Source organism: Pollachius pollachius (assembly GCF_949987615.1).
Source record: "Pollachius pollachius genome assembly, chromosome: 1".
Lineage (NCBI taxonomy): Eukaryota > Metazoa > Chordata > Actinopteri > Gadiformes > Gadidae > Pollachius > Pollachius pollachius.
In genome coordinates, this window is record NC_136934.1 from 1873807 (window position 1) to 1890181 (window position 16375).

A 16375-nucleotide genomic window follows, 5' to 3' on the forward strand; every position below is an offset into this window, starting at 1 on the left:
GACCAGGTCCTGATACCATGAAGACCAGATCCTGATACCATGAAGAGTAGGTCCTGATACCATGAAGACCAGCTCCTGATACCATGAAGACCAGGTCCTGATACCATGAAGACCAGGTCCTGATACTATGAAGACCAGGTCCTGATACCATGAAGACCAGGTCCTGCTACCATGAAGACCAGGTCCTGATACCATGAAGACCAGGTCCTGATACCATGAAGACCAGGTCCTGTTACCATGAAGACCAGGTCCTGATACCATGAAGACCAGGTCCTGCTACCATGAAGACCAGGTCCTGATACCATGAAGACCAGCTCCTGATACCATGAAGACCAGGTCCTGATACCATGAAGACCAGGTCCTGATACCATGAAGACCAGGTCCTGCTACCATGAAGACCAGGTCCTGATACTATGAAGACCAGGTCCTGATACCATGAAGACCAGGTCCTGCTACCATGAAGACCAGGTCCTGATACCATGAAGACCAGGTCCTGATACCATGAAGACCAGGTCCTGCTACCATGAAGACCAGGTCCTGATACTATGAAGACCAGGTCCTGATACCATGAAGACCAGCTCCTGATACTATGAAGACCAGGTCCTGATACCATGAAGACCAGGTCCTGCTACCATGAAGACCAGGTCCTGATACTATGAAGACCAGGTCCTGATACCATGAAGACCAGGTCCTGATACCATGAAGACCAGGTCCTGTTACCATGAAGACCAGGTCCTGATACCATGAAGACCAGGTCCTGCTACCATGAAGACCAGGTCCTGATACCATGAAGACCAGCTCCTGATACCATGAAGACCAGGTCCTGATACCATGAAGACCAGGTCCTGATACCATGAAGACCAGGTCCTGCTACCATGAAGACCAGGTCCTGATACCATGAAGACCAGGTCCTGATACCATGAAGACCAGGTCCTGCTACCATGAAGACCAGGTCCTGATACCATGAAGACCAGGTCCTGATACCATGAAGACCAGGTCCTGCTACCATGAAGACCAGGTCCTGATACTATGAAGACCAGGTCCTGATACCATGAAGACCAGCTCCTGATACTATGAAGACCAGGTCCTGATACCATGAAGACCAGGTCCTGTTACCATGAAGACCAGGTCCTGCTGTAGCTATAACTGTCATCAACTGTCGACTGTCGACCGTTAAAAGTAGAGAATCTTTCCCAGGATGGATTTCCCCGTGGGAATGGTGCGTTTAATCCCTGCGAAACCTTCTGGTTCAGCGATGGAGGTCTGAGGTCTGACAGCTCCCTCTGCCCTGCTGTCCCCGGGCGCAGCATCCCCACGTCTCCCTCGGACCCGCCGACCGGGGGGGGACATGCGTCGCTCGGATGGTGTCTCTTTAAACGGATGCGCTGGATGAAGTCAGAGAGTAATCATAGTTGCAAATGAGGTCCCACGAGAGAATGCTCCTACGGTCAGCGCTGGGGCCGCGGAGCAACAATGGCCCGCCTGAGGCCCGCCGGACAAAGACCCCACAGTCACCCCCGCGCCCTCACACTCCGGACCCCTCCGTACAGGCCCAGACATCGTCAGACCCCCATGACTCCACATCTGAATCACTTTGGGGATGTTTGTGTGTGTTTGTAGTGTGTAGTGTGGGTAGTTTGTGTAGTGTATGTGGGTGGTGAGTATCTGTCTGTCTGTCTGTCTGTCTGACTGTCCGTGTGTTTGGGTTTTTGGTAGTGAGTCTGTGTGTGCGTGTGTGTGTGTGTGTGCGTTTGTGGGTATGTGTATGTGTGTTTGTGTGTCGCCATTGTCCCGACCAGGACTCAGATAACGGGCATGTGATTCCAACACGATGTCAGTGTTTTAGCGGTGGATTCTGCGTGCTGTGTCACACGCTGTTGACTAAACAGTGATGATGGCAGAGGCTAATGCTAATGCTAATGTTGAGTCAACAGCACCAGGGTGAGAGAGGGCCGCTCTCCACGTGACTGAGCGGCCCCGGGGCCCTCTCCACCGTCTGCAGTCTGTTTGGTGGCCCCAGCTGAAGACAACAGCAGGTGTGTCAACACCGTGGAACGGATCGAATGTTGAAATGTCTTCAGATGTGGAAAATAGAGTTACACGTTGCATAGGTTACATGATAAATGTTATTGTACTGTGTTGGGCGTTTTTGAGAAGCATGCTTTGGTTTTTAATATGTATTCACCGAACGAAAGGGTTGTAAATTAATAAACAAATAAACAAATCAACAAGAATAATCTTTTCAGGCAACAATATTGAAACCATCAATTTACTGAGTAAACAATCAGTCTTAAACAATTAGTTTTAGACGAAAGAAGGGAAAATACACGGCCAATGTCATTTGGATGATGGTTAGTGTGTCATGTCATTATACATCGACCAGAGCGACAGGTGAAATGTCCTCTGTCTCCATCTGGTGGCACATACGTCAAAGCCCGAGAAATGGCTGCCAGTCAGAATAGGAATCTGAGTATATTAACATAAACCTTTCGACACACATCAATACAAACACACATTTATATAACAAGCTGTTTTACTGCAGTTCTTATCAAGCGACTGCAAGGGTACAGGCTTGTGAAACACTACCTATTTAGTTAGTAACTTAACAAACGCTGTTATCAGACTTATGGATTGCATGGTTCCTAATGCAGGTATGGGTTAATGTAGCTCCAAGCAGAACTATATATACACATATATTATACCAGTATAATATATGTATATGTAATATTAAAAACACAAGTAACATTAATAAAATGAAAGATTAGCAGGGCATCTAAGTACATTTAACAGGTGGGTTTGAGAAAAAGCATGTTGGGTGTGTGTTTAATTCAAAGTAACTGAATCACGGATGGTTTCAGGATTACTTTAATAGTTCTCTCTACATTAACTCACATACTTCTTCATTGGTCCAGGTTGATTTAAAAGATTTAAAAAAAGAAAAGGAAAAGGACATTTAGCAAAAGATAAATGTCGGCCGTTCACATTAAATATCCTCTATATATATTTATTGACATAATAGTTTTAACGGGCTATGACAAATGTACAAATAGGAGAGAATAAGTATGTACAAACTATACTGCTAGTTATCTTTGTAGACCATCTGGACGCTCGAACACCAGAGAATATAGAAAGTTACATCCGTTGGTCACAAGGATGACCCAAAAAGGGAACGTAACAGCGTAAAAAACATTTTATCATTATATACTTGAATCAGAAAGAGGGAAAACCCAACTGTCTAACGATGGAGGTAAAAGCTTTGTTGACCCTCCCCAAGACCTCTTATCATAACAATACCAACTGTAACGGAACATAGGGATCTCTCTCCGCTGATTGGCTAGAAGAGCTGTCAGCAGACGGGCCTGCGGTGTATTCTAAGGACTGGACAAACAGCGCCCACCGCTGGGCACACTGAACTATTAACAAAAGTGTCTAGTAAACCCTACATGGCGTCTGAGTGTGAGTAATAGGATGTGGTCGAAAGACCAGGTAAATTACAACGCAAACATGCAAATCCGGAATGTTCCTGCTAAGTATCGTCTCACGAATAAGTGGTTTCCAGTGTTGTGAAAAACCACACGCCTGAAATGACCAAACTTTTTTTTTGCATTATTTTACCTTAAGCTGTTATCAAAAGGAAGTATTATTATCTACCATGAAGTCTTAAAAGATTTTTCAATTGTCAATGACGTTTTCTTTTTTAACATATACCAAAATAGATTCATATTCTTTTGAGGGGAAGAAAACTAAGGTCACAAATACAAGAGGAGAAATTACAATTACTTCAATAGCAATCTGCCCTCCTGCAGTTTTGCTAGAATCAATCAAAGGACAGTTATTGTCGGCCACCATTTCATAAATCAACGAAACATTTAAGGGGATTACGAAAAGGCTCCTTAACCCACATCCCCCCCTAAAACCGCCAGGAAACTGTTAGCTTACGTTTTACACAAAAAGTAGCAACAGGCGTCTAACACCTCATCGTTCAAGCTATAATGTTTACAAAGTCTACAAATCAATGGCTACTATACTTGGAACACTCAACGTGTGAAGACAGACAGAAGTAACCGATTCAGTACGGCCGAAAATATAGATAGAATATTGAGAGGGCCTCGTTCAAAATCCCTACTTTCCGACGGTTCATAGCCAAACACTGACCGCATGTTGTGCAACAGGCCACGGCTGCACATCAAGTTAAAAACGGCGCAGCAGACTTCCTCTTTCACAGGAAGTAATAACAGTTGGTGTGGCCAGCTAGCGAAGCCCTTGATCTGTTTCCTCAATCGTCGGGTGAATATAATAATTTGATGCCCCTCGTTTCAAGACGGTGGCCAAACATTCCGGGAATCCATTTCCTGCTGTTTCTTTTCTTCACCTTACAAACAAACTATCTCTGAGGTCATTGAAGCACCTTGACTCGTAAAAACCTTGTGGTTCCAGTAGTGCGCGACGAAGGAGGGGCGGAAAGAACAGACAGATCCTCGACCTTGGGGGTCCCCTTGAGAAAAGGATTATAGGTTTGAATCAGTGTGTGAAGGTGTGTGTGTGACTAACGCAAGCAGGCCCGTATATGCAAGTGCGTGTCTAGGTGTGTTGGGGGGGGGGGGTTATTTGGGTTTATTGGTGGGCAGGGGGGGCAGGGGCGTGGTGGAGCCCACTGGGATGACCCCTGTGGCCAGCAGGATGATGATGAGGATGATGACGAGGACGACCACCACGATGATGACGATCAGCTTGACGTTCTTCCACCAGTAGGTGCGTGCCACCTTCTGGGACGTCTGCTTGAAGTGCTGGGCCTAGGAGGGGAGAGAGAGGAGAGGGAGAGGCACACAGACAGACAGACAGACAGACAGACAGACAGAGACGTCATCAGGGAGGTTCTCAAGGGACGCGAAGATACCGTGCAACGGTAAACACTACCATCCAAGCGTTGTCGATAACGACTGGCTGTACTCTACACGACATCTTCAGGTCTCAATATAGTACACATTTAAGAAATACATATCATGATGTAGGCGTTGCTAATACAAAAATAACAATGCCTCAAAACTTTATTAACCAACTGTGTGGTGACGCTCACCCCCGCCTGTAGGTCCTCAGACTTGTCCATGAGGTCGTCCAGCCTCTCGCCGCGGGCCAGGATGCGGTCTACGTTCTGGGTCATGATGTCCTTCACCCCGTCCACCTGGCTCCTCAAGTCCTCCACCTTGGTGCGGGGGGCCGGCTCCAGCCCATCGGCCCGTTCCTACACAGGTGAGAGACACACAGGTGAGAGAGACAGACGGGTGGGAGACACAGGTGAGAGAGACAGACGGGTGAGAGACACAGGTGAGAGAGACAGACGGGTGAGAGAGACAGACGGGTGGGAGAGACAGACAGGCGAGAGAGACAGACGGGTGGGAGAGACAGACAGGCGAGAGACACACAGGTGAGAGAGACAGACAGGTGGGAGACACAGGTGAGAGAGACAGACGGGTGAGAGACACAGTAAGAGAGACAGACGGGTGAGAGACACAGGTAAGAGAGACAGACGGGTGAGAGACACAGGTAAGAGAGACAGACGGGTGGGAGACACAGGTAAGAGAGACAGACGGGTGAGAGACACAGGTAAGAGAGACACACAGATAAGAGAGACAGACGGGTGGGAGACACAGGTAAGAGAGACACACAGATAAGAGAGACAGACGGGTGGGAGACACAGTGAGAGAGACACACAGATAAGAGAGACAGACGGGTGGGAGACACACAGGCAAGAGAGACACAGGTAAGAGAGACAGACGGGTGAGAGACACACAGGTAAGAGAGACAGACGGGTGGGAGACACAGGTGAGAGACACACAGGTAAGAGAGACAGACGGGTGAGAGACACAGGTAAGAGAGACAGATGGGAGAGGGACACAGACGGGTGGGAGACACACAGGTAAGAGAGACATACAGGTAAGAGAGACAAGTGAGAGACACACAGGTTAGAGAGACACAGGTAAGAGACACAGGTGAGAGAGACACAGGTGAGAGAGACAGGTAAGAGAGACAGGTAAACAGACACACACATAAGAGAGACACAGGTAAGGTGGACACAGTTAAGAGACAAACAGGTGAACAAGCACAGGTGAACAGAGACACAAGTAAGAGAGACACAGGTGAGAGACACACAGGTGAGAGACACAGGTAAGAGACACACAGGTAAGGGAGACAGGTAAACAGACACAGGTGAACAGAGACACAGCAAGACATATGTGAACAGATGCGGGTAAATAAAAGAAAGGCACACAGACAGATGTTAGACACACAGGTATGCAGACAATACAGGTAATCACCAAAGCCCAGGTAAGAGACCCACTGGTATTCTGTATTCTTTATTCTGTTTTGATGAATGACGTCACCACCTGGACCTTTAAGTGTAAACGTGTTCACCTCCAGTACGCATTTATTGTGTGTGAACAGTGCTCTGTTTGCATTGTGTAACAGCGTCTTGCCAAGACAAAGCCTCACACGGAAGCTCAAATGGGTGCTTACGTTGACAGTGTATAGAGAGAGAGACTGCATACTGGGGAGTGGGGCTCAAACCAACAACCATCCCTCAATGGAGCTACCACTTCTATAGCGGAGCATCTGCAAGGCTGCCTGTGTTCTCAGGAGTCGATACTGTGTGTGTGTGTGTGTGTGTGTGTGTGTGTGTGTGTGTGTGTGTGTGTGTGTGTGTGTGTGTGTGTGTGTGTGTGTGTGTGTGTGTGTGTGTGTGTGTGTGTGTGTGTGTATTCTTCGAGCTTCCAGGTGGGTTGAGTTCAGTTAACCCGTTAGGTGAAGGTTGATTTGAGTAGTAAGGATGTTTTATTAGTGCATTGGCTACTTAAGCGTTTGATTTTAATGGTTGCAAGTCCAGGTTCTAAGTGAGTGTTGTAAGGTGTAATAGATTTCTGTGAGTACATCTCCAGCTCAAAAAGGCTCATAGTTTGAAGGCCGTTTGAAGATGTTTTTTTTGGGCTAGCGGGGGCTTAAGCCCCCCCTGAAAAAGGCTGAGTCCCCTCTAAGCACCCCCCCCTCCCAAAACCCCAAGTAATATGGTTAAGAAAGATATGGAAAAATGATTTTAATAATAAAGTGAGTGGGGCTCAAACCAACAACCCTCTCTCAATGGAGCTACCACTTCTATAGCGGAGCATCTGCAAGGCTTGTGTTCTCAGGAGTCGATACTGTGTGTGTGTGTGTGTGTGTGTGTGTGTGTGTGTGTGTGTGTGTGTGTGTGTGTGTGTGTGTGTGTGTGTGTGTGTTCTTCGACAAAGAAATGATGCTGTCATTATCTCACTTAAGCTTGACAAGCTACATTTTAAAATAGATTTTAGTATGCATAGTTATGTGTTATGAACGGCGGTGGTTGTCTGTGCGCGTCCCATAACGTAAACAGCACCGTCTCTAGGAAACAGGGTGGAGGCCGCCGGTGTCCGTGGCTCCCTACGCACGAAACCAGCGCTCCCTCTCGGGCATTGTGAAGGGATAGGTCTCATGTGTTCACACAGATAGTCAAACAACAACCGGTGTGCTGTGCGGGCCCACTTGTCTATCTACCGGTCTGTCCACCTACCTATCGGTCTATCTATCTACCTATATCAGCCTGAGGACTGACGGGGTAACTGGGAAGCGAGGACATCCGAGGTTCACCCAGGAAGGCGCAGTGAAACCACCCTCATGTTAACCAGAACACACCGATACTGGAGTTGGTGCTGTGGCTTTATTTCCCTATCGGTGAGCCTCTCTGGGAATATCGTTACTGGGCCATGTACAACTCGGTACGAGTTCCCACCAGTAAGAACAACAATCTCATCTAAATATAGGCCCGGAGAAGGTAAATTCTGAAGTTCGTCTTCCAAACTCCTCCCCTACATTAAAAATGAGAAGCTTAATTTAAGTCCTAATGATGTAAACCCGTTTAAACTTGACAGTTTAAACGGGTTATAATAACTTGTTCTGACGGTTTAAATGGGTAATAATAACCAGATAGCCGTCTCCACCGTGGTAGTAAAAGAAGGTCATTTCCTTCTGCCTGCTGGGCAGCGATCAAGAGTTAGGAAATAGAACCAATAACCAATAAATATACACATAACAATCACGTAATCCAGCTGAATAACAACGTTACATGTTAATGAGAGAGACACCTGTTGGATGCTAACAATAAATAAATAAATAAATAAATAAATAAATAATAACACTGGGCCACTGGAGTGGAGCCGAAAACATCGAGACCCCTCAGCACCAGAGTCACCTACCGGATCAATATCCATTATTCACTGGGGCGTGGGCTGCACGGATCGATTGGTGATCCTGATGGGACTGGATCGCGGGGTTGTCAACCTTTTGGACCACTTTGAAGCTCGGGATCCTCGCGACGATAACGTTTCCTCGTAGGTGACTTCCTGGTTCGGTCGTTCTTTCTCAAACTAAATTCCTCCCTCGGCCCTCCCCCGTCTCTCCAACCTTCGGCCCTCCCCCTCCCCCATCGGCCCTCCCCCTCTCCCCCTTTGGGCCTTCCCCTCTACCCTCCCTCTCCCCCTCTCGACCCCCCCATGATGTTCTATGTTATTTAATTTCACATTCTGTATGAAAGCATAACAATTTAGCGCTTCTACGTTCAAACTGGATAAAGTAGAAGTAACTCAATCTGGCCTAAGGGCAGGCAAAGAAAAAGTATAACTTGTATAAGAAAAGCTGGATAAGATGTTAATAATCTTACACAATATATTCAAGTTGAATGATCCCAAAAACCCTGAATTTGTTTGTTTTCAATTAATACAATTTTAAGAGTAGGTAGCTGTTGAACTGTGGGACAGTGCCTACGTTTTGTAACAAAAATGAATGAATGAATGGATGGATGAATAAATAAAGTGTATGTTCCTTCACGGGTCTATCATTGAGATTAAACTACGGTTCGGTGATTATCCCAATTTCACCATGACGAAGAATCTGCGACCTGTAAGTCATTAGTTTCTGCATTATTCTTGGATATTTGATAATAACTTCGCTGTTGTGTTTCAGCTTCCAGCTGGGTTGAGTTCAGTTAACCCGTTAGGTGAAGGTTGATTTGAGTAGTAAGCATGTTTTATTAGTGCATTGGCTACTTAAGCGTTTGATTTTAATGGTTGCAAGTCCAGGTTCTAAGTGAGTGTTGTAAGGTGTAATAGATTTCTGTGAGTACATCTCCAGCTCAAAAAGGCTCATAGTTTGAAGGCCGTTTGAAGATGTTTGTTTTGGGCTAGCGGGGGCTTAAGCCCCCCCTGAAAAAGGCTGAGTCCCCTCTAAGCCCCCCCCCCCCTCCCAAAACCCCAAGTAATTTGGTTAAGAAAGATATGGAAAAATGATTTTAATAATAAAGTGGCAAGCAGCACGGGAATGATCAGACGGGAGCCCCAGTTATAGTAGTTTGAAACTCTCGTGGCCCAAACTCTGCACGACCCCGAGAGTTGCCTTTATGTAAACACACCACACACACACACACACACACACACACACACACACACACACACACACACACACACACACACACACAGACACACACACACACGCATCACACACACAGACACACACACACACGCATCACACACACACACACACACACACACACACACAGACACACACACACACGCATCACACACACACACACACACACACACACACACGCATCACACACACACACACACACACACACCACACACACACACACACGCATCACACACACACACACACACACAGACACACACACACACACACACGCATCACACACACACACACCACACACACACACACACACACACACACACATCAAACACACACACACACACACACACACGCATCACACACACACACAGACACACACACACACACCACACACACACACACACGCATCACACACACACACACACACACACACACACACACACACACACACACACACACGCATCACTCACACGCATCACACACACACACACACACACACCACACACACACACACACACACACACACACACACACACACACACACACACACACACACACACACGCATCACTCACACGCATCACACACACACACACACACACACCACACACACACACACACACACACACACACACACACACACACACACGCATCACATCGACCACGACCGCCTCGTGGCGGTACCGCTGCCCCTCCCAGGATCCTTTGTGGCGCTTGGCGACCACAGCCCTGATCGCCACAATAATATAAAAAACTAGACATACATGAAGACATCGGACTGACTTGTATGAAACCAAATTGGATTATGAAATCATATTTTTCATTTGCGTAAGTGATGATGACCGTTGCTGCTTGTTGTGTTGTTTGATTGGTATATTTGCACCATAATACAGTGTGTAGTGTTAATTATAACCATACCTCCCACAAGCACAACTCTCTGGTGCCGCTACTGACGTGAGGGTGTGCATGTTCATGGTGTCGGGGTGGTAGGCATTGGGGGGGGCGTGGAGGAGGAGGAGCCCATGGGGATGACCCCTGTGGCCAGCAGGACGATGATGAGGGTGATGACGAAGACCCCCACCACGATGACCACCACCAGCTTACGCTTCTTCTGGCTGCAGCAGCTGTTCTCCTCGTCATAGGAGCGCTTCAGCCTTATGCTCGTCTTCTCGAATCGCTTGGACTAGGAGAGAGAGAGGAGGGGAGGTCAGCAGAGAGGTCCTCCAGGGATGGGGGGGGGGTACCGCTGGGACCGGCCAGCAGCCTGGGGAGAGCTGGAGGCCCGGGCACACCGGGGGGGCGGTGAGCGTCGGGGCCCCAGGTTCTGCGCTGGTTCTGCACCCTTCGGGCGCTAGGCGGGCCTCAGCTCAGATAAAAAGATTGAAAATAATGTGGTAACAGAAAAGGTGGTAACATCCCCTCCAGTCACTTGGAACCCTTTTGGAGCTCTTCCAGGTTTCCCTGCCGGATGAAGAGGTTCTTTATGTCGTCTGTCTTGCAGACCACCTGACACTTTAAGCCCTGCACCCTGCAACGATGCCTCAAAACTTTATCAACCAACAATGTAGTATCGCTCACCGCCTCCTCCAACGCCTCAGCCCTCTCGTCGGCGTCGTCCAGTTTTCCAGCTCTCTCTTGGACCATTTCCACATTCTTCATCAGGATCAAAGCAACGTCTTCCGTATGCTCCGTCAAGGCCTGCACCGTGTTGGCCTGTTTCTGGACACACAGGTGAGTACACGCACAGGTAAGAGACACACAGGGGAACAGACACACAGGTAAGAGACACACAGGTGAACAGACACACAGGTAAGAGACACATAGGTGAACAGACACAAAGGTAAGAGACACACAGGTAAGAGACACACAGGTGAACAGACACACAGGTAAGAGACACACAGGTGAACAGACACACAGGTAAGAGACACACAGGTGAACAGACAAACAGGTAAGAGACACACAGGTTAGAGAGACACACAGGTTAAATTGGTGCTTACGTTAATAGCGTATAGAGAGAGAGCCTTCATACTGCTGAAAATAAGTAGCCATCAATTCCAATACAGGCTGAACATTTTAAAATTCCAATGGAGCACTTTGGGTAAAAATAGAAGTAGTTAAGGTCTTAAAAAGAAGCAGAAAGAATTTGATGAAGAACATATTTTGTGAATGCTTCCATCACACCAAATACAAGCCTGGGAAAAAGTGAATTAGGGAGTTTGTCTTTCAAACTCCTTTCAGTCCCCTAAATACAAGGTGAGGACACACTTAGTAGTTAATGTCAACTTGTTCTGACAGTTTAAACGGGTTATAATAACTTGTCCTGACAGTTTAAATGGGTTATATCCTCAACACTAGAGTCACCTACCGAATCAATATCCATTATTCACACGGCGGAGTCCTTCACCAATCGATCGGTGGTCAAGGTTTGAAACGGAGTGTGTGTTCTCTCTTCTGTGTGTGTCCTCTCTTCGGTGACTTCCTGGTAAATATTCTCTTTCTCAAACTGAAATCCACCTCCTCAGTTTGTTCTTCTTCAGCAAACAGCTTGTGTGTGATTATGGCCTCACATTGACGCAAAAGTCATTGTCCGTAAGCCAGAGTGAATAAAATAAATAAATAAATAAATCACTTTCGGAATCAATTCACCCCATAACCGGTTCCAGCAAGATGGGTGCAGCGTCGAAGCCAAGGAATGTAACTGAAGTATGCTGCTCTGAGCGACCAAAGACAAATAATAAAGGGTAAATAAAAGACCTACTACATAATGGATAGTGTTGGTGGGATATTGATTGGTATATTCATCCTTTACAGTATATCGTTTTACAGGTCTGTAGATGCGCCCGCTCAGGAGAAACCGAGGTTTGGAGAATCAGTAACATGGACTAGAATGTTCTTTAAAATGGGGACAGGGATTCAGAAGGAGGAATGCCAGGTGTCAGGTGTGAGGGACCACAACTTTTCTCTTATATCAGAGAACCATGGAACATACATCTGGGGCCCCAGGTTCTGCACTTAATGTACGCACTTATTGTATAGTGTAGGTCCTGTGTGTCCGCCTTGAAGCAGTCACCCCGTCCCCATTCCAGACCTCAACCAACCGCTAAGGATTCAAATTGATGCAACTTTGAGCCGTTGCCACAAGAAGCGAATCACTTCCTCCCACCACATGTGGGGCACATCTGTACTCTGGAGCTAATGAGAATCTAAACATTGTAATTGAGAAAAAGGTTTTTTATTTATTTTCATGTTCATATTTTGTGAGCACACAGTTTATAGACGGGTTACAAACAAAAGCAGTGAAAGCATCTTTATTGTACCGACAGCGATATATTGTTGTTTCTCTTTCCTCTGGCAAATGGACTTATTGTATGTCGCTTTGATTGAAAGAGTCTGCTGAATGCCCTGAATGTATGTTTGAATGATCGTGTACGGTGTACCTGCAATTTTGTACATGTAAATTAACACAAACAGGTCCGTGTATGCGAGCGTGTCTACGTGAGGGTGTGTGTGTCTACGTGAGGGTGTGTGTGTCTACGTGAGGGTGTGTGTGTCTACGTGAGGGTGTGTTTGTTTATGGTTTGGGGGTGGTGGGGATTGGGAGGGGCGTGGAGGGGGACCCCACAGGGATGACCCCTGTGGCCAGCAGGACGATGATGAGGATGATGACGAGGACGACCACCACGATGACCACCACCAGCTTGACGTTCTTCAGGCAGTAGGAGCGCTCCACCTTCTTGGCCGTACGCTTGAAGCCCGCGGACTGGGAGAGGGAGGGAGGGAGGTCAGCTGAGAGGTCCGGTGTATTTTCTCCCCAACTACTAATCTCAAAAACGTCAAATAAGGATGGAACTGCTGTCCATGCTTTGGATATACTAAGAATTGGGCTCTATTGCATCACATATATTGTTTGAATACATTATAACAATATATCTATAATCGTTATATATTGTTGTATTGACTCAAAATGCTCAAGATCTTTACCAGACTATTTTTATTTATTTATTGTCCATTACAGACAATTCTTATTTTAGCAATAGCACACTCTCTGACAACTGGCAAGAAAAACTGGTTTATTAATTGTAATTCAAGAATACATATTTTGGTAGTAGCGTTCAACTTTATTAACAGAAGATGCAGTAACAGTCACCTCCTCCTCCAGCTCCTTGGAAACCTTCTCGAGTTCTTCCAGGTTTTCCTCTCGTTTAAACAGGCGCTTAATGTTTTCTTCCAAGATTTTGATCACCTCGTCGGCCTGCCTCTTTATGTACTTCAACGTGTCTTCGGGGGCAGGCTCCAGCCCAGGGGCCACTTCCTGGAAACACAGGTGAGAGACACACAGGTAAGATAGACAGGTGAGAGATACACAGGCGAGAGAGACAGGTGAACAGAGACATAGAGGTAAGAGAGACAGGTGAACAGAGACACAGGTAAGAGAGACAGGTGAGAGAGACACACAGGTGAGAGACACACACAGGTGAGAGACACACAGGTAAGAGAGACAGGTGAGAGACACACAGGCGAGAGACGCACAGGTAAGAGAGACAGGTGAGAGACACACAGGTAAGAGAGACAGGTGAACAGAGACACAGAGGTAAGGGATACAGGTGAACAGAAGACACAGGTAAGAGAGACAGGTGAACAAAAACATAGGTAAGAGAGACAGGTGAACAAAAACATAGGTAAGAGAGACAGGTGAAAGGACACAGAGGTTAGACATCTAGAGAGACCCTTCATACTGGTGGTGAGTGGGGCTCAAACCAATGACCACCTCTCAATGGAGCCAACACTTCCAGAGCCGTGCGTCTGCATGGCTGCTTTTGTTCTCAGCAGTCTACGCTCCCGTGCCCTGTGTGATTATGAGTAGGGTGACCAGATGTCCCGCTTTGTGCGGGACAGTCCCGCATTTCCATGACTTTGAACGCGTCCCGCAAATTGAGACGTTGTCCCGCATTATTATTGACAGTCAGACTCGATTTTTTTTTTTTTTGGAAATGCGTGATTTATCATCTAGCATTTATCAAATAGCTGCGTGCGGAGACAGCAGGGCTGTCATCAGGGGGAGGGGCAGGCTGTTTGATCATGTCAATGAAACTTGGTCTCGGACGCAGGTTAAGGGCACGCCCACCACCAAGAAGCAATGCAAGCGCGATCCTAGTCAATCGCCTAGGGCGGCCAATGCGTTGAAGGCGCCCTCTGGTGGCGGCCTTAATTAATTATGAAATATAACTAAATAAGCGAAATAAAACACGTTTATCAAATATGTTTCTAAATAGAACGGACAAGGGGGGAATGGGGGATTATCTGTTATAGCGGACTGAAACCCTCACTGAAGGTCCCAGGTCGCCTCCTCTCTCTCTCTCCCCCCCCCCCCCCCACTTTGTCCCGCACAAACGTAGTCTTTGTCCCACTTCTGGTGAATTGGGATCTGGTCACCCTAATTATGAGTGACGGGCCAACAGTGTATAAAAGCATGTCTGACCGCCTACGTCATTCTGTTGGCATTCTTAGACTTCAAGACAATAAGTGAGGTTGTCATTGTCCCACACAAACCCGCACACTACATTTTAAAATCTAAAAAATATTCTATGCAATACCAACTAAAAAGTGGAATGGAGAGTATTTTAAAAGAATTATAAAATCCAAAAATTATAGAAAAAACTATTATTACTAGAAAATAAGTAGCCGTCAATTCCATTCGAGTCCACCAGGTAAGAACTAGAAGTAGTTAAGGTCAAACAATTAAGAGCATATGTTGTGAATGCTTCCATCATTCACACCATATACAGGAGAAGTGAGGAGCTTTATGAAACAAGTCATTACCATACTTGGTAGTTAATGTAAACTTACCGTCTAAATGGGCTATAATAACTTATTCTGGCAGTTTAAATGGGTTAATAACCAGATAGTAAAATTTGGTAATTTCCTTCTGCTTGCTGGGCAGCGAATAAGTGTTAAAAAATGAACAATAAATAAATGAACAATAAGGTAACACATTGTAATACATAAAACTTGACTGGCAGCATTACATTCCAGGTAACTAAGAGACACCTGTTGGATGTAGAAAATGGGCCAACGAAGCGGAGCAGCGAGATCACCCTAACACCTCCACGCTGGAGTCACCTACCGGATCAATATCCATTATTCACACGGCGGAGTCCTTCACCAATCGATCGGTGGTCCAGGTTTGAAACGGAGTGTGTGTTCTCTCTTCTGTGTGTGTCCTCTCTTCGGTGACTTCCTGGTAAATATTCTCTTTCTCAAACTGAAATACATCTCCTCAGTTTGTTCCTCCTCAGCAGACGGCTTGCGTGTGTGTCCTTGGATTCACCGTCCCAGGCCTAAACAGACCGGTTACGGCGTCACATTGATGCAAAAGGCATTGTCCGTAAACCTGAGTGACTAAGAAATTCAAAAAATTAAATCACTTTTGGCATCAATTTCACCCCATAGCCGGTTCCAGCAAGTTGGGTGCAGCATCGAGGCCAAGGAATGTAACTGAAGTATGCTGCTCTGAACGACCAGACAAAAATAGAATAAAGGGTAAATAAAAGACCTACATAATGGATCGTGTTGATGGGATTTTAATTGGTACATTCAGCCCCTACAGTATAGTTTTTATTTGATATAAATTATGCATTAAGGCCCAAAAGAAATGTTATATGTAGGGAAAGATTTACAGATATATTTCACTCTATTTATGAATGCTCAGGCTATTGAGTTGAAACAGTCAGCTTGGTAGCAGTGACCTGGCTCGGAGGAAGCCCATTGGCTGCTTTGAGCAGAGTCCGATGACACTCCACATGACTCGCGTACGGATCCTCACAAGAACAGGACGTGGGCGGGGCTGGGGGAGGTCACCCAATCGCCATGAGCCCTTGACTACCCATTCAG

General features: G+C 46.4%; 3 protein-coding genes across 4 annotated transcripts; all 3 read right to left on the bottom strand.

Annotated features, from left to right (window-relative positions):
- Nucleotides 1-2849: 2849 nt before the first annotated feature.
- On the bottom strand, nt 2850-8421 carry LOC307084370 (vesicle-associated membrane protein 8-like). Its single transcript, XM_079748731.1, has 3 exons — nt 8262-8421; nt 5078-5242; nt 2850-4793 (listed from the first exon to the last, which is right to left on the bottom strand). The coding sequence occupies exons 1-3, from the start codon at nt 8274-8276 to the stop codon at nt 4605-4607; spliced, it is 369 nt and encodes a 122-aa protein (XP_079604857.1). The 5' UTR covers nt 8277-8421; the 3' UTR covers nt 2850-4604.
- A 922-nt stretch (nt 8422-9343) lies between these two features.
- On the bottom strand, nt 9344-12067 carry LOC307088927 (uncharacterized protein). 2 transcript variants are annotated; one of them, XR_013812592.1, is made up of 4 exons: nt 11850-12067; nt 11063-11203; nt 10403-10667; nt 9344-10213 (listed from the first exon to the last, which is right to left on the bottom strand). XR_013812592.1 is itself a non-coding variant. In XM_079754995.1 (3 exons), the coding sequence occupies exons 1-3, from the start codon at nt 11862-11864 to the stop codon at nt 10455-10457; spliced, it is 369 nt and encodes a 122-aa protein (XP_079611121.1). In that variant the 5' UTR covers nt 11865-12067; the 3' UTR covers nt 9344-10454. The 2 variants fall into 2 exon arrangements, 1 of the variants encoding a protein (XP_079611121.1); XM_079754995.1 differs by having other exon boundaries at nt 9344-10667.
- Nucleotides 12068-12700: 633 nt separating this feature from the next.
- LOC307088920 (vesicle-associated membrane protein 8-like) lies at nt 12701-15815 on the bottom strand. The gene is made up of 3 exons (XM_079754983.1): nt 15609-15815; nt 13632-13796; nt 12701-13244 (listed from the first exon to the last, which is right to left on the bottom strand). The coding sequence occupies exons 1-3, from the start codon at nt 15621-15623 to the stop codon at nt 13056-13058; spliced, it is 369 nt and encodes a 122-aa protein (XP_079611109.1). The 5' UTR covers nt 15624-15815; the 3' UTR covers nt 12701-13055.
- Between the last annotated feature and the right edge of the window lie 560 nt (nt 15816-16375).

What these genes read in the sequence shown, in the direction of transcription:
- LOC307084370 (XM_079748731.1), bottom strand. An exon ending in CTGAGGACCTACAGGCGGGG is followed by an intron (nt 4,794 to 5,077) that starts GTGAGCGTCACC and finishes CTCCCCTCCTAG; the next exon opens with GCCCAGCACTTCAAGCAGAC.
- LOC307088927 (XM_079754995.1), bottom strand. An exon ending in CTGAGGCGTTGGAGGAGGCG is followed by an intron (nt 10,668 to 11,062) that starts GTGAGCGATACT and finishes TCTCTCTCCTAG; the next exon opens with TCCAAGCGATTCGAGAAGAC.
- LOC307088920 (XM_079754983.1), bottom strand. An exon ending in CCAAGGAGCTGGAGGAGGAG is followed by an intron (nt 13,245 to 13,631) that starts GTGACTGTTACT and finishes TCCCTCTCCCAG; the next exon opens with TCCGCGGGCTTCAAGCGTAC.